The 17675-nt window shown below is 47.0% G+C and overlaps 1 protein-coding gene across 12 annotated transcripts in view; it reads right to left on the bottom strand.

Annotated features, from left to right (window-relative positions):
• The window catches only part of Eph (Eph receptor tyrosine kinase), a 240450-nt gene that overhangs the window by 25144 nt on the left and 197631 nt on the right, over window positions 1–17675 (bottom strand). For 11 of the 12 annotated variants that reach the window (XM_084599132.1, XM_084599127.1, XM_084599130.1 and 8 more), the window contains exons 3-5: window positions 9184–9615; window positions 6827–7058; window positions 944–1099 (exon numbers count right to left, since the gene is read on the bottom strand). In XM_084599132.1, the coding sequence (XP_084455258.1) occupies window positions 944–1099; window positions 6827–7058; window positions 9184–9615 (820 nt within the window). The remainder of the gene's footprint in view (window positions 1–943; window positions 1100–6826; window positions 7059–9183; window positions 9616–17675) is intronic. The other variant, XM_084599135.1, reaches the window with a different exon arrangement.

The raw sequence follows: 17675 nt of genomic DNA on the forward strand, positions 1-17675 counted from the left end.
TATTGTACAAAGTGCAGAACCTAATACAAACATAAAATTCAGCTTAGAATTCCAAGCAAAGAGTAGCTGATGAGCAGCTTAGTATGTAAGATTTAGTGTTGTGTGACCTTACTCTATAAAAATATTTGTAGAGTTTTGTTCAAAGAAAAGCCTGCATTTTAGAGCACTCTGGCATTGTTTTGGGGCTAAATGGTAGTGAAACATATGTGCTACACAATGGGATAGGACAAAGACACATCCCACATCCGTATCTTCTGCCTTCATTATTTCCATAACCATTAACAATATATACTCCTAGCAAGTAGCGTAACATATCATACATGAGGCTTGGCAGTCAACTACTGCGACAACGCAAGCTCATTACAGCTGTAATCACTTCAAGCTAAAACGAAACTAAATCAAAGCCTGCTCCTCTGAGTGTCAATGATTTCTCAGACGACTGCATTTTGAAACACAGAATTTCAGATTCAGAACTTTTTAAAGAACCCAGCAATAACAAAGCTCATGCCCTATTCATCTACACTGTTTAGGATAAATTTAGAATCCTCTATATTTATGCTTCTTACATATTGCACAGTACAATGCTTTAAACAAAAGGACAATGTGCTCAGTTTATCCGCACAAAATATGCAGCTTCCTTTGTTGAAATAATAAAGTGCAGAACAGCCTACACCTTTGAACAAAGATGTAATACCAGAAACAGATGAACACTGCTCTTCTGTTCTGTCTACACCTTTGAACAAAGATGTAATACCAGGAACAGATGAACACTGCTCTTCTGTTCTGTTACCATAGAAAATAAGCAATAAGCAGTGGGTTAGAATTGCTGCTGCATCAGTACGGCGCAACTAGGCTTTCCTTTATCATTTTAGGTTCCTTCAGGAGAAATGGAGAAGGGACAGAGAATAGTGTGTTACAGGGTGCACAGATGGGAAACACTCACGCGTGCAAGGCATAGTCTTGGGATCAGTGGGAGATCTAAAGTAGCGCTCTTTGCAGCGACATTCCGTTGAGCCCGGCTGCGGGGCGACGCTGAACGAAGGGCAGCGCAGGCAGGGACCATCACCAGAGCTGGACTTGAATGTACCGGGCGGACACACTGAAGCAGCAGAGAGAGGCCACGCCACAAGAAGCAGTTAGGCGGCGAAAAGCAGCTGGTTAATGTTTGCAAGCACACGGAAGCGCACAGCTTAACAATGTTACGCCAAGCTAGGCAAGTTGAGCACCCCGCGCAATCGACACCAAGGAGCGTATGGTTTAGGGAGGCAAACAGGACACATGAAATACACAGAAATGCATATGTACACAACAAGACAAGATGCACTGAAAGCCATACATTAACAGCCTTCAACTGGTACACAGGAATGATTAACACACGCATACAATTTGAAAAAAAAAAAAAAGTAAAAGAGCTTTTTTTTTTCTTTTCCACTATGGCAACATGTACTAGTGCTCACATTATATTCCACATCACAGATACTATCTAATGCCATAATGGCTTTCATCCAGATTTTCGAAAGAATTCAAGATACTGGCAGCGGGAAAGTCACTCGGGAAAATGTGTGGGATGAGTGAAATACCTGAGATACCTGAAAAAACATTTCACTGACACATGGTAAAAAAAATCAGACTAAATGCATTTACGTTTTCAAACCTACATTAAAAGGCTGTCAAGAGCACCACAGTAGAGGCTCCAGGATCAGCCTCCTCACATTCCTTAACGTAATATCAGTATGTGGTTATTTTTTATTTTTCCGCCTCAGAATACTGCCACCATGACCAAGAAGTAAGAATACAAATATAATGGCAAAGTTTGGTAGCTGTTCAGTCATGACAGTGAGCGAAGTAGAAGCACTAGGACTCCTAAAGATAAAAAATATAAAGTCTTTTTTGTACCTATGATTGTGCATATCACAAAAATGTATAATCCTTTATTTATTGTTCCCTTAAACACAAGGTTGCATAATGAAAAAAACTTCGAAATGCTCAGTTTTACCTTCAGTTCCAAATATTCTAACTGAAAAACACCAAAAGCATTCTCTTCCCCATGGGAGCAAAAATTTGGTCAGGTTTCATAAATCCTTCATTACAGCACACATCCAAGTGCACATTAAACTTTACAATGATCAGAGTTAAGCCAAGAAATGATTCAAAAGAATAAATTTCCTTAAAAGGAAACTAAAATGAAAAATTCAGTTTTAATAATCTTTAATTAGACATTATAACATGTACAGGTTAGCATTTCCATAATCCTGCCATGCAGGTTCACATATGCTCTGCAAAACAGTCTTTGTCTAAGGTTTCGTTAAAACACCATGCTCACATACAAACGTTACAATTCTACAGATAATCTTCAAGGAAATTATAGTTACTAAATGAAATATACTGCAACTGTGATTATTTACCAAATTAAATATTTTCTGACACAGGCACATAAACTACATTGCCAGCAATTCCAACAGCACGTTGAACCTTCCTGCTTAATATTGTTACTTTAAATGTCTTTTGAAAGGAAAGATTGGAATATGCATGCTTGGTGTGGGATTCCGGTCTTTGATATCTCAATAAAACTTTGGAGCCGGTGCAAAGTCACAGCACTACATTCATACTTCGAAACTACTGTTGCTTATCCAGTGTGTCATTAATGAGAACTACTTCGAACTTCTCCCTTCCATCTTTACGAAGAAAGGTGTCTCACTTATCACTCTTTCAAAAAAAAAAAAAAAAAAACTACTATTCCTATCACCATCTCAGACAACAGTTTCTATCTGCACCACTGTATATTTCATCCCACTGAGATTGCCTACACAGAGTGGGCATTCTGTTTCATTAAACTGAGGCATCTTTTACCCATTTATTCCCAAGGAAAATAACCAATGGAACCACCTGCCACACCTCAACTGTCACTGTTACAGACATGCTGTTGGTGAAATCTGAAACTAAAAACATCTTTATACTATAAGTTATCTGTATTCCCTCATCTTAGTGTACCAATATTTTGATTTTTACTCCTACTGTATTGCAGAATTTTTTCATTATATCTTGTTTTATTCATGCACTCAACTCCCTTCTATAATGAACTCCAGACCCTGAAGGTATTAAATGAATAAATTTAGGAGTCTTAATGTTTACAATAAAACTGCATCTTGCTAATTTTCCCCCATTTTCCTTTTCAATTCTGCATGACTTCCAGTATCAGTTAACACAAAAAAAATCACACCATGGGTGCAACTTGGTAATACTACACTTTATTTTTTATTGCTTCTGTTCTCTATTCATAAAAATAAAGGGAATAAAAGGAAAGATTCATGCAAAGAGTAAGTGATAATGAAGGAGATGCATGCTGACTCAAGGCAACAAGATTGAAAAAGTCCAGAGAAGGAACACAGCCAGAAGCACCGAATACTACAGCATAACACATAATTCTTTCTTCATATAACACCCAAACTTTTCTCCCGAAAGTCACACTGTTGCCAAAATCAAACAAGTAAGTAAGCTGCACAGAGCACAGAAACAAAAACATTGGTTGGCAGGGCAGGCGGGGATCTTCTTTCGGAAGTTCGGGAACGCGCTGACAAGCAAGGCGTAAGGAAAAATAAAGCTATAAAAACGGACAGGAGGGAATTAAGGCTATCCTACGTAGGACAACACAAGAGTCATGAGGACAGAAATGGGGAAAAAGAAGACAAAAAAGAAAAACACAACAGACAACTAAGGCATCGCTGGAGAGATATCTCTCCGAAACAGCGCGGTGGCGGTAATGACCTCGCGGGTACGAAAGCGAGAGATGAGAACAGCGCGATGCGAGCGAGAAATAAAAGCTCACTCGGGAGGAGGCAAAGGGAACGGGAAAATAAAGGGAACGAGCTGAAGATAGGGGCAGCCAGCAACGACGAAGTCAACGTGAACCTAGGGACGCGGGGGCGAGAGGGAGGCGTGTGATGAAACGAAAACAAAAACACGCTTCCGGGATATACGGAGTAAGGAACAGCACCGGAGACGAGTATACGCCCGCGTGCTTATATTTCTTCTCCCGCTTCTTAAGCGTACGTCTAAAGGAGCTCTCGGGGGAAATGGGGACGGACGAGAAGCAGGCGAGCAGCAAAAGCTCGGAAAGCAGAGGCCGTTTAGCGAAGGGAAAAATACGGGATACGATGGGAGCAGAGAAAGAAACTGGGGAAGGACGAAGCAGCAGACAGTAGGCTTCTTTGCCTTTACGGAGCCACGAAACGGAAAGCAAGGGCATCACCGCCCCTTATCGACTGCTTCTGTTTACCGACGGCTAACACCGAAGCATGGCGGCGAAGCCGAGCAGACGGACGGTAGCGGCGCAACAGTTATCACGCGCGCTCCTGGAATCGACGCTTCTTATACGGAGAGGTCCAGATACGCGTTTCGCGGTCGCCTTATCCCCGGCCGCGTAGTGAAAACACAAAAGTGCGCTTTCGTCTAGTGACTGCGCCTTATGTAACCCTTTTCCCTTTCAACGCCGGCCATTTCGAGTATGAAGGAGAGCGCGGGTTGCGCAAACGGGAAGAAGTTACCCAGCCTCCGTCGAAATCTCCGCTGTTCTCCACCCGCAGCTTCCTTAGCGTTTCAGAACGCGCCGACTGCTTCTCTGCGAGCCCATTTGAGCAAACAGCTGACTTCGCCTCGATAACAAAAAACAGCACCTAAACCTATCTGCGGCCTTATCTTTTTATTTTTTGTTGGTTCGTTCTCGGCGTTAAAAGTTTGATCGGCTATGACCGTTTTCACTGCAGGCCATTTCCTCCGAAAAATGAAGCGGGCCATAGCGTTTAACCAACGTTTTTGAAGTGCGCATTTGCGATGCACAGTTGCAGGATCGCCGCCCTGCTCCATTCAACAGAGAAGAGTCGGTAAACGAAACAGAAGCGCACGATGGTCTATTTACGGAAAAGAAAACACTGCTGTTTTACCGGTTTGGTTTCAACTGTTGTGGATATGAATAAAAACATGAACATATGAGACTACTTGTAATGATAAGCTCGCTGGCACTTCTCAGCGACCTCAACACATGACCGTTCGACCAAAGAAGTCAAATAGTCCGCAAAATGCCTCGGGGCAGAAGAAGCAAAGGTGAAAACGGGTATAACAAAGACAGCAACTTGTCAGGCGTAGATACAAAATTAAGCCTTCAGCGGTGAAAACAGAGCTGCGTGAAGGAAGGCGCCACTAGCATAAGTTTTGACGCCAGTGCAACAACGAACCCCCCCCCCCCCCCCCCCTCTCTTGCACAAATAAAACTTCCAATGCAAAATTCCAGCATTGAACGAGAACTCAGCTTTGGACACTATCGTACGACGAAAGCAGAATTTAAAGGGCAACAACAAAGCGTCAGACGACAACAGCATGTGCGCTAACGCAAGAAGCCAAATAAGCGGTGGCCGTAAATAGAAGCAGTAAGCACAGAGACGGGAAAACCTGTGCTACCGTGCTTTTTGTCCAGACAAGAAAACCAGCCGCCTCGCACGGACCGCCGTCGAAGCAACGTCAGCGCCGTAACGCTGTGCCAATCCAAAGCAAATGGCCCGAGGAGACAAAAGGGGAAAAAAAAAAAAGCGACAGGGGAGAGCACCCTTGCATCTGTTGTTATCGCATGCTCCCGCGCTTGAAATTCGCTCCTGCACTTTTGTTCGCGCTACACATCCCGCTGCTGCATCACAGCCGGGCGATTCTCTCTCCCTTCACTCGCGAAATCGCTAGCCGCGAGCAACAGCCCACTAGGAGTCGGTTCTTTCCCGCCGCCGTGAAATCGCGAGAGAGACGTCGTAATTCATCCCCGTAACTGCCCCACGCCACAGTGACGCCACCGGCCGTTAAGGGGAGGAGGCAGGAAGACATGGAAGTAGAAAACAGCGTCGAGGCACGCAGGCCGCTTCAAAAGCTGCGGGACAAGAAAGCGCTCGGCGCTTTTGAATGTTATGCGGGGTTGTGCAGTTGCGCTATGGTTTAACAATAACGGCTTACCATAAAACGGATGACGAAAACGTGCCGCAAGAGAAGCTCAACCCCCCCTCCAATTTTTTTTTTTTTTTAAACATAACGTCCTGCCATCGCAACAAGACCGTATAGCCAAAATAAACAGTAGTTCGAGCTTTCAGCAAATGTTTGAGAGTCTGCCTAACGTCCTTACAAAGCAGACGATGTTATTCCCAAGCAAAACGTTCTCTATATCGTGGTCGCGACGAGCAGACACGTCGCCTTACATAAACTGAAAAATGGCCTCACTGAAAACACACCGGCGAAGCAAGCGCAGAGAGCCTCCTTTCAGATGCAGTCAACGTAAACGCGCCAGACTGCCCGAGTGGTCGGAGTATGCCCAAAATTTTGTGCGTTGATTTCCGCCCAAACATTGGCTGCTTTTGAGTTATGCATCCTGTTTAGATTTCTAGACTGGGTAGCCAGGGCCTGCTAAAGCGTTTACAGGTATACTAACTGTTTGGAAGAATTTGAATGCTCGGAACGCAAGAACCGGACCTACTCGACTGCAAAAGACTGTCGTCCTGTAAAGAGTACTTTGCCGCACGCTTGAAAATTGTAAGGAGAAGCGCCCTTTGCGGAGCAGTCAGAATAGGAGAAGCAGTGCTTTGTCGCCGTAATAAAACGAGTGTTTTCTAACCCTCCTTGGAGTTCTGGAAAGCGCCCCCGCACAAAGGCCACACAAGTTCAAAATAGCAGGTGGTAGCAGGTGGTATTTCGCTGATGAGGTTTCGACAGTACCCGGTAAACAAGAGCAATAAGAAAAGGGAAAAGTGGAGGCACACAAGCACGCACGAATGTGGTTGAAGAGCGGGTGACTCACTCTGGCAGGAGTTCCCGACTGCGCGGTATCCCGGTATGCAGGCGCATCCGCCCGAAGGCAGGGTCCAGTTGCCGTCCCCCTTGCAAAGCATGCGTGGCGGCGAGCCAGCCACGCGGGCGTTGGCCACGCACTGGCCTTCGGCGGTCACGATGGCCGTCACTTCGCTCGCTGTCGGCGTCTCCGGGAAGTGCGCTAGCGACGTGGTCACGTTCGGGCACACCATGTAGTACACCTGTGAGACGGGCAGCCGACCGTCGTCACTCTCTACACTGCGAACCACTGAACCTGCCAGCAGGTACTATATGCGCCGGCTAAGAGAATGAGAAAAGTCCTTTCTTTTCAAGTACATGGTTCTCCATTTATTGTCTTTTCTTTCCTTAAATATTTTGGTAAATTAGAGACTGTTCTTGAGAGCTTCGACCCACGCCCACTTGACGGCATCAGCGGCGGCTGTGCAGAACTTTGAGAGCGAAATGAGCACCTTCGTTTTGTTATGTTTATTCTGAAGCAGATGCACTCACTGAACAACTTCATTACTAAGCTATTGCTACCCTTCTATACGGATCAAAGTGTTCATTCCTTCAAGCAAACTTGAATACAAGTGACGGCAAAGGCATTTACATGCGAGCGTTTCTGAAACACTGAGCAGTCCCAAAACACACTTGACATAAGACAGCCATTCATGACACGCAGACGCAAGCTACAACCGAGTTTTCGCCGGATTGTGCGGTGTTCCGCTCTCGGAAACTTCTGAATTATCGTAAGCCCGTTAAGGGATAAGAAGAGATGACGCTGTGCGTATGCTTCCCATTCCCTGTCCCTTGACTGTGATGCGCATGCGCTACAGGTTGGAAATATGAAACAAGAAGCCCAAGTTTCGACGTTAAAGGAAATGGCGAAAGTCTAACACCGTGCAATGCGTCGCCGAGGTACAAGTGCAGCTTCTGATGAAGAACCATTGACAAAAACGTTAAAGAGATGAAATTTAAAGCTCTATTGCACTTTTCATGAGCGACAGGAGAGAGTACACAGCATTACAAAATTACCGAATTAAGGTAAAAAGAAAAGTACACGTCGAGAGGTCAGGTGCATCTGATTAAAAAGAAACGCGGTTTCGTTGCAATCACGCTTATAACTTTGTTAAGGGGCCTCGTTAGGAAAACGAAGAGGCTGAACAAAAAAAAAAAAAAAAGACCGAAATCTCGAAACTGTTCGCTAAATAAAATGCGTTAGCTGAAGGCGGCAAAAAAGGAACAAATAACAAGCTAGCCATCCTGGTTTGCACTGCAATTAAAATGGCCTTTCGCTCCTCTGCTCAGAACCTCTAATTAAGTTTACCGATTCAATTACCATTAATACGTAGTCCTGGACCGGTGCTCAATCCTGCGGTCCGTGAAGTTTTTTTTTTTTTTTCTTTCTTCTTCTTAACGTTATCTCATTAAAAATTTCGAACGCAGAAGTAGCGGCTCCCAACAGCCTGCAAGTTCGCAGGGAAAAAAAAAAAAAAAAGAAGGAAAAAACGAATTCCTTCATGGGATCTGGCAATCGATAACATCTGTACGTCATTGGCTTGGTTAGCGAAGAAAACGGAACCACGGACCTACACCACTGCGCCGCTTCATTAATTTGTAAGGTCTAAAACAATAGCTGCCTTTAAAATGACGGCTGCTTTAGCCAGCACCGTGGAATGTACGAGACCTGTCCCCTGTTTCTGGTGATTCTCCACTGAATGTCGCACTACAAGGTCAAGATACTGGGAAGCTTTATATGTAAGGAGATACGCAAGGCAGCTAAACAGTAGTATAAAAAATGAACATAACAGTGAGCTTGTCACAAAAACATAACGGCAACCGATTTTGTTTATTTTTGAGACGACGTTGTCTCGATTAGGCACAGCCTTTTTTTAAATATTTTTTTTTTACAATGTGGAGAAGGAAAAAATAAATCATTTCTTGTACCAAATAAATCAACTGCCCAGTTTTGCACTGAATGGGCCCGCCGCACTCTCAAGGAAAAGGGGAACTACTGCACTCTATGGCAAGCTCCCAGAGTGTAAAAACAAGCCCGCACCCATGTTTTAAACTAAAGAAAGCTAAAAAAAAAGAAAAGAAAACACTATTTATCAGGAAGTAGTAACGGAGTAGAATCTCGCTCCCGCTGTCGGCTTTCTCCTCCCGAACACAGGTTTGGCCCGAGATCATGAGTTCGGCGATGAGAAGCGCTCGAACTGCATTTCTCCACTGCCAGGTCCTCAACCGTAACCTAAGTGTGGACTTCGGAATTCAAAAATACACGCTCTATTTCTCGACTTAACAAATACACGGACCGAGCTTGGATATCACTTGGATATGACTCACCTTGACGGCGATGAGGGAGAGGCAGGCGCCTTGGTCCCGAAAGGCGAAGTACACGCCCTTCTTCGTGACCGGCACGGAGCGTACTTCGGTGTTGATGATGACCTCGGCATTGGACGTGAAGCGGCCCTCGTCGGCGGCGATGCGATCCACAGGCTTGTACGACTCGGGCTCCCAGGGCGGTGGCTCGCGCGTGGCCGCGTCGAACTCGTAGTAGAGTAGCGAGAAGGTCTCCTTGCAGGAGAGCGCCATGCCCGGAAAGAGATTGCAGTCGCGCATGCTAAACTTGACCTCGACGTAGATGCGGTGAGCGGGGCCCCGCTCGATGAACGGCGTCCATAGCCAGTTGTTGACGCTGTCATAGGCCACGTCGCACACCACGTACGAACGCCAGTTGATGCCCTGCTCGAAGTTGGTAAAGCTTTCCTCCACCCACTGCGAATTGAAAGAAACATGACATTTTGTTACAAAACATCTTTACTGTACGCGCTTGCGCACATCCCACCCTGATGAAGAGAAATGTTTAAGAAAGAAAACGGCAATAAAAAGAGCGAAAAAAAAAAAGCTTCATTCTTAATATTTGGGAGGAACAAAATACGTTTTGCAAGTGTCTATGGTTTTACTTACATGAAAGAAAACCAGGGACATAAGAGAAAGTAATCAAGTGGGGAGAATGGACTAACCGAGATACGAGGGAAGAGGAGGCACGGACCACATTCAGAAGTGCCACCCTTCTACACAAACATTGTTTTCATAACCCAAAGGTTTTCACACATAAAAGCGGTTTTGCGCGAATTGAAAAAGCGAGAACTTCTTTTTCCCAAGCAATGTGACCGCTTTTGGCAGTTGCTTGTAGCCAGAGCGCTAAAGCTTCCATCAAAGCATTTATAGCGCACGGTTAAATTATGGAGGCAATAAGACAGTGCCACTTCCGGATTTGCAAACCATTAATAATCGACAGTCACGTCCACTTGTACAGCTGGAAACATTATTATCCAGAACAAGAGAAAAAGAAAAGGAAAGGAAATGCGGCTAGAGCCAAAAGAAACAAAATAGCCCGAATGAAATACCGGTTGAGGCCCGTCATCTGTTTCGAAATTGCCTGCATAAGTAAGGAACCAGGACGTAGATAACGTCAGAACCCATTCCTCGTCAGAACAACCGGCAGCGGTCTCGGAACCTGAAAGTATCACTCTTATATAAAAGCTAAACAAACAAGAAATGGACAACAAGAAATAAGAACGCAAGGACAGCGCTAGCTCAAAGTGTGCATATTTTCGTTTTCCTCCTGTTTTTTTTTTTTTCTTTTTTTTTTTGTCGTGCTGAATGGCGTACAATATATTTTTTTTTTTTTCCCCGGCCCCGTCGTTTATACGTATTTTCCTTTTCTATTTTCGATATTACGGCTGCCGTTACGACACTTTCATAAAGAGCGTCTCGAACACAGACCATGCAAGGCGACAGACTGTCAAGAGGGGGTCCCAAATGAAATCAATGGCAACCGCCAAACGAAGCAAGCGCGCTCGGTCGTTTAGCAGAGCGGTGGGATAAATGCAAGGCTATGCAGAGAGGGGAAAAAAAAAAAAATCGGAAGACGAAGAAAAAGATACGACAGCTCACTTTGAAAAGATACGAAGAAAACAAGCGGCGCCCTAGTGAGGTCTTTCGGGCCGAGCACCTCGCAGAATGGGACGGCGGAATATGTACAGAGTGTAACAAAAAAAAAAAAAAGAGGATAGCAAGACGACGAAACGAACTGACAACGTACATAAATGAACGTTGCGACACGCACTTGAGCTGGGCGCACGGCCGACGGGAGAATTACCATAATTTCAATCCCCGTGTGTGTGAGCGCGCGCGTTCTTGGGAGGACGAGGCAGACGGGGTTGTTACAACGGCGCGCGAGCGAATTCAATAACACGTGCCTGCCAAACGGCGCGGAGGGAACCGCGCAAAGGACAAATGAAGATGGAAAGAAATAAAAAGGAAAGGGAAAAACGACAAGACCGACTTGAGTGGGAGTATCGAGAAAAACTGACGAGACAGTATTCTAAGGCGCCGAAGGGGGACGACACAACGTGAAGAAATAAAAGAGAAATGCGAGGCTTATCGCGTTCAAGCAGGAAATGACTCCCTGTCTTGTCGTCAAAAAATAATAAGATGAAAATTATATTAGGAGTACACTTTTGAGACACTCTTGCTCATTTTGGAACTGTTACGCAAGGGATCTGCCAGAAATGAGCCGTTACGAGCCGTCACGTCGACTGTGCAATTTAAGTTTTATTTCGTTTTATATTGAACTCCTATAGCCGTCAAATCCTAGATGAGGAGCCGTATTCGAAGCTCCTTTTATAACCTCAGGCTGTGATTCGCATCAACACACGGCACATGCGAAGGAGTTCGAGATACGACTCATTAATCTATGACTATTTTTTTATTTAATTTTACCTATAGCTTGTTAGCTACACCTACAGCTTGTTAGTAAAATTTTTGTCCTTATTAAAGCGTTGATTGAAAATGCGGGTTGGGTTGCTGGTCAGCGCTGCATTTGTCGCTCTTCTTGCACACTGCGTTTGTCTGTGTTTGCTCTGTTTTTCTTTTCTTTCTTTTTTCCAGAAAATGCGAGAACGCGGATTACAGCAACGAAACACCGACTGCAGATCTTTGCTAAAAGATGTCGCCATGAGCACCTGACTGTCAGAAGGGTCCCGTCTAACACATGAAATGTCCCCGTATACCCGCCGAATGCAAAGCCCGAGGACATGGGAAGAAGCTTGGCAAGTGTGCCGCTCGCATTTCGACGAAAGCTAAATGCAAGAACACGTGCATGGTACGCAATGCAAGCGCAAGTGAAAAGACCTCAGGTGGATGAAACTAACAAGAGCCTTCTACTACGGCGTATCTGTAGCCTATAAAATCCGCACAGCACAAAGAAATGTTCCCCTTCATACATGTCCGTCACTGGTAGTGCTACAGAGTGCAATGAACCCCACAGCTATGTTGCGCAACACTGAACCCCCCCCCCCCCCCCCCCCCCCCCTCCCCCACTTGTCCGTCCCTGAGTTGACAAGCCAACATTCTGTGCACAAAACTAGCACAACAGCGCTGTGAACGACTGGGTAAGCGTGGCTTTCGATTGGATGCGCGCTTGAAAATGAAACATGGCAGGCGAGTACGGTCCCTACTCGAGGGAAAGCTCGAATTTCGCTTCCCGAACTCGAGAAAAACTGGAATATGCGAGAAAGAAAATGCGCAAAGCGAGGCTGTGAGCCCGCGAGCACGCATTTCAAAGCGCCCCGCCTTCGAAGTGGTTTCCCAAGTCGACGGCACAACGTTTGGCAGCGTTATAAGGCAAGAAATGGAGGCCGGGGCGCCCGAAGCGCCGAAGATTACTCAATTTCCTCAGGCCTGGAAATAAGTTTCTTCGCGTCGGTGTTGGCACCATACAGCATCATCTCTTTCTCTCTTTGTTTTTCTTTCTTTTTTTTTTCGGGAAAATGCTAGTGTTGGCTGGGACGAAAACAAGCTTTTCCTGTTTCCCCTCCACGGTTTCGACTTGAGCTATTCGCCGAAGTTGGCAGGGCGGCTCTCACTACACCCGCGAAGTCAGCAGAAGCAGAAATCGATGGGAGAGGTCAAACAAGTGGGGCGTCTTTCCTCTCCAACCTGGTACAGACAGTGCCCTGGGTTGCAACATGCCTTTCCGATTCAGTGTATTGCAGAAAAGAAAGCAATTGGCAAAGGACTTGCATTCATTACGCGGTCGGACGGTGCTTAAAACTTCGACCTAGCTGACTGCTGCCCTACAAACGTCTCTCTGATAACAGCCACATGAAAACCTCGTGCCGTGTTTTCGACTGAAGTTGGAGACATTGCACAAACCACTCTGTTCGTCTTTTAGCATACAAAGTAAAAAAACACATCGAGAGACAAGCTTTTGTCGTGAGGCGGTGATGCGTGGTGCCAGGGGTCAATACGGTTCGGCTGTAGTATTGACGCCAGCACTGCAGTTACACGGGAGCAAGGAACGTGTGGCGCACAGAGGGAGATGGCGGAGGCGGGGAGGAGATGGGGAGGGGGTAGGCTGAACAGCGCAAACGGGGACCAGGGCAGCGCCACGTTCGATTCGCGGCGGCGGGAAAGGAATCCCAGGCATGATGAAAGAAGGGGCTGCGGATGAGAGAGAGAGAGAGAGGGAGAGAGCAAACGTGCGCTGCAAAGAAGCCATCCTGCGCAAGGCACCGCCGCCAACTGGAAGTCGTCGTCGTTCGTCGGGAGGCCGTTGGGAAAAGGGGACTGCTCGCCGGTAGGGGGGACAAAAGGCAGACGGCTGAGGCCAGCCAGGAGAGAAGGGAGAAAAAGGGGGGCGGGCGGCGGGTCAAGCGGAAGCGGAAATGGCCGGTCGCGTGGCGGAAACGGCTTCCGCCGAGACGAGGGCGGCAGACTCCAGCCCTGGTCTGCACTGGTGTTCCTCGCTCGGAATCGTGGTTGGGGAGGCAGGTGGTAAAATGGAAAAGGGGGATGCAGTCTCGCTCCGGTCTCTGCGCCCGCGACAACGTGAGCCTGCAATCGTCGCAGGCGCGCAAAACGGGTCTCGAGACTCGATCGCGCTATCGGGCGGCGCGATCGTTTAGAAAACTCGCGGTCTCCTCTGAACCCCGCTCCCTTTTCCTCTCTGGCCCCGTTTCCTTCTTACTGCCGCTATGGGAGGGGAGAAAGTTTATATGCCCTGTTCTTATCTCGAGGAAATATTGCGCTCTTGCTCCCTCACCCTCTGTGTTCGGTTACCTCTCGTTAATGCGGCGCTCGTTAGCGTTGATTCGTTAGTCTGACGGCGATAGATAGAGGAAACGAGAAAATTGCGCAGATCGAACGAATGGGGAACATATAATCGATGCAGCCAGTCGGAACTGGAAGTGACGCATTTGGCATATCAGATGGGGAAACGGGAAAAAGTGGACGCTTGGCAGTGAAAGCGACTGTAACGGCAAGAAGCGAAAATGCATGCAGTTTTAACTACAGGCCGCGGATATGCCGTGTCATAAGGCGTTGTATTGTGGATTCGAAAAAAAAAAGAAAAAAGAAAAACATACAATGCCAGCGAGTTCAAGAAAAGTACGACATTGCAGGTGTAGTACTTGGATCTTGATTCGTTAACTGCCGGTAAGGTACGAAGTTCCTTCCAACGCGCATATGAGAATCAATTCGCATACATATATATTTTTTTTCCTCGAGTGAAACCGGCTTATCGCCATTCTACCTTATTTCTCACTTTTTCGTTGTTGCTTTTCTTCCACCTCTACTAATTCAGGTTCATTAATCCCTTTCAAGCGACTCGACCGTGTCAAATATGCTGCGCATTGATAATTAGCGAATCACGCCCTTACCTGTAACGCAACTAATACCCTACACAGCCTTCCATTGAATCCTAGTTTACACATCACACTCCTCCATTTTTCTTGTAATGCAATTCGTGCACCGCGGCGCCACGTGACAAGGAAACCGAAGCACACCGGAGAACTCAGCCAAACGAATCCCCACAACAGCGTTATCGAGCTAAGTCGCAGCTAATGAGAAGAAACCGCACAAGTTTCTGCAGGACCTCGTCGAACACCCCCACACCCGGAGAAAGTGTACCTCAGCGCCGAGAGCGTGTACAGTGTGTGAAGAACAGAAGAGCAAAGCGAGCAAGAAGAGACCCCGCCAGCCAGAGCGTCGATGAAGCCAGGCGACAAACAACGTGGTAAAGCCTAGACGGGAGACAGCAACTCAGAAGACGGGGGGAAAAAGGGAAGAAATAAAACAGAGCGTCACCAATAAGCCTGCACTCGCTCCACGTAATTGCAAGAGGGCAGCGGAACGACCAAAGCGGAATGGAGGAACAAAAAAAAATAATAATAGAGGCAGAGAATACCGAAGGTTTACGAATCTCCCCGGAGGACGTAAGGGAGGGCGGCGGATGGCACAGAAAGAGAGGGAGGGAGTAAAGGTATGAAAAGCGCGACAGAAAGGCAGGCAGGGCGGGGGACAGCCAACGCACGAAAGGGGCAGAGCAGGGAAGCAGGACCGGAGGTCAGACCAAGGAGCAAGTCTCGGAGGAGGACGACTCCCAGGCTCGGTCAAAACGCGGCCGGACACAAGATGAGGTCCAGGACAAAACAGCAAAAGAAAACAATCATGCCGAGAACAAGAGAGAGAGGGGGGAGGAGAAAGGTACCTGCTGCGAAGTAAGCAGAACAAAACGGTAAAGGTCTCTATCTCTCCTCCTCTCTGATCTCCCTTCCTGGTCTGTCTCAGAAAGGGCGTCACAGCAGCGCCAAGAATCGGCGCAAAAAGTGGCAAAACGAAGACCTTCTCCACGAAGGAACAAAAAACAACATAAAGGGAAGGACGAAGCATAAAAAGGATGCCCCCGATAAAAAGCTAGACATCGGAAACAAAACAAAAGGAATATAGAGATAACAACCAAGCTCCTGCACGGTAAGGAAGCAAGCAAACTGCATAACGAGCATTCCGCTCGTAATTGGGCGCGACTAAAAGCAGCTAACAAGGCCCCTCGCACATGAACGTGTACCAAGTAACCCCCCCCCCCCCCCCCCCATTTTTTTTTTCGTCTATATGTTCTGATGGAAGCACGTAGGCGTACGGCAACAACAGCTGTCGTGGATTGGGATGCCTGCAAACTGTGTCTCTTTGCCTTCTTTTTTATTTTATTTGACAAGACTGTGCAACTTCTGCCATCCACTATATATTTCTCACTGAAGAACGCCACGCACAAAACCCCCTTCATTTCGACCGACCTAAACACGACGAGGGGAGGGACAAGAACAAAGGTGTCACTGAATTACCAGCCATTGGCCAACTTGACCACTCTTAGAACTCGCACATCCTCTTCATCCTCCTTACCAGCAATAAATTTCCATTGTGCCTGCCCAGTTTGCAGAAGCTGCAGTAAGAAAGTCACGTAAGCTAAACCCGGATAAGCCGCAAAAGCGTTTTCTGCGCACCAAGCCATGGCCCATCTCTACTGAACGACGCATCACGAAAACCAAGTAGCCCCGGTGCGAAGAGGGCGAGACTAAAGAAAAGCCAGGGAGAGCCCGACGTTGTTCGACTAAAACACCAAGTGAGGTGTTACGACCGTGCATCCGCATTTGCGCGCTCTATTGTTCGCCTGTGGGCATGAATAAGTGCTGTGGAAATGTGGTGATGGTCCAATGGCTCTAAGTGAGCCTGTTTCCAGGAATCCTGTTTTGTAAGCCTGTTTTGCTTTGTGGACACCCTGCAAATGCCAAATTGACCCTGTCAAGAGAACGTCTGGAAAAACACAAAGAAACGTCCCCCTGCGGGAAATAGCAGGAAGTGCTTTCGTTCAATTGTTCACCCTTCCCGTCGAGAAGCGCTATGGTCAAGTAAGGAATGCCTATTGTCCAAACGAGGCGACAGAGTGACACGTCCGCTGACGTACAGGACAAGAAAGGAGCAAGGTGATTACGGCCATTAGAGGATTTCCTGGGAATGCCGGACAAGAAAGGAGCATGACGCATACGGCCATTAAATGATTTCCCAGGAATGCAGGAAAGATTTGCAATTGTCGAAAAGGGACAATGCTGGGAGCCGTCTGCGGCGCGCACGTGTACTTGGGTTTCTGAGAAGTAAATCCACTTGCCGGAACCAGCCTATCGATTCTTGGCTGAAGAATAGAAATGTACCTCCTCGCCGTTCCCAAGCTTTTCCCGCCAACAAGTGACCAGGCTCAACGAAACAATGCCGGGCCAGTCAGTGCTTCAGACCATCAGTGCAGTGATGTGTTCGATTGGATGCCGATATCTGAGGGGCGTGCCCTGGATTTGGTTGGTCAGCATCTTCAGAGAGGGGCTGGACATAGGGGGTTTTAAGGACGCTGCAGAGCACGAAATGTCGCTCTGAGCCCTGGGTAAACGGCTCATCCAAGACGCTTCTCGCTATGAACTCTTAACGCTTGCCATTTTGCTGATGTACCCTTCTTTTTCGTGTAAATAATCTTGTAAATAAGCTTCTCAAAGTGCCATTAAACCTGCTTGTACATATTTTACCTACTTCGAAGATTCAATCCTTCATGAACCCCGGAGTCTCTGCACGCTACCAAGTGAAGGCCGGGTCGACATAGCCCCAGCGTCACGACAACTGGTGACCAGCGGTGGGATCTGAATCTACAAGCCACAACATCTGATGACTGGAGGTGGGATCTGAATCTACAAGCCACAACATCTGATGACTGGAGGTGGGATCTGGATCCACAAGCTACAACATCTGGTGATTCGAGGTGGATCAGAATCTACAAGCCACAACATCTGGTGATCGGAGGTGGCATCTCAAGCAACAAGCAGGAGCAACAATCGGCCAACAAGAGAGCAGCTCGGAACATCGATCGCATGTGTGGGTGAGTGCTTGGCTTTTCTTCTGATGTGGACCAGGTTCTAGAACAGGGTTAGATTTTAGAACTGGTAAAAAGT

Source organism: Amblyomma maculatum, chromosome 3 (assembly GCF_055883805.1).
Source record: "Amblyomma maculatum isolate TAMU_Amacu chromosome 3, ASM5588380v1, whole genome shotgun sequence".
Classification (NCBI taxonomy): domain Eukaryota; kingdom Metazoa; phylum Arthropoda; class Arachnida; order Ixodida; family Ixodidae; genus Amblyomma; species Amblyomma maculatum.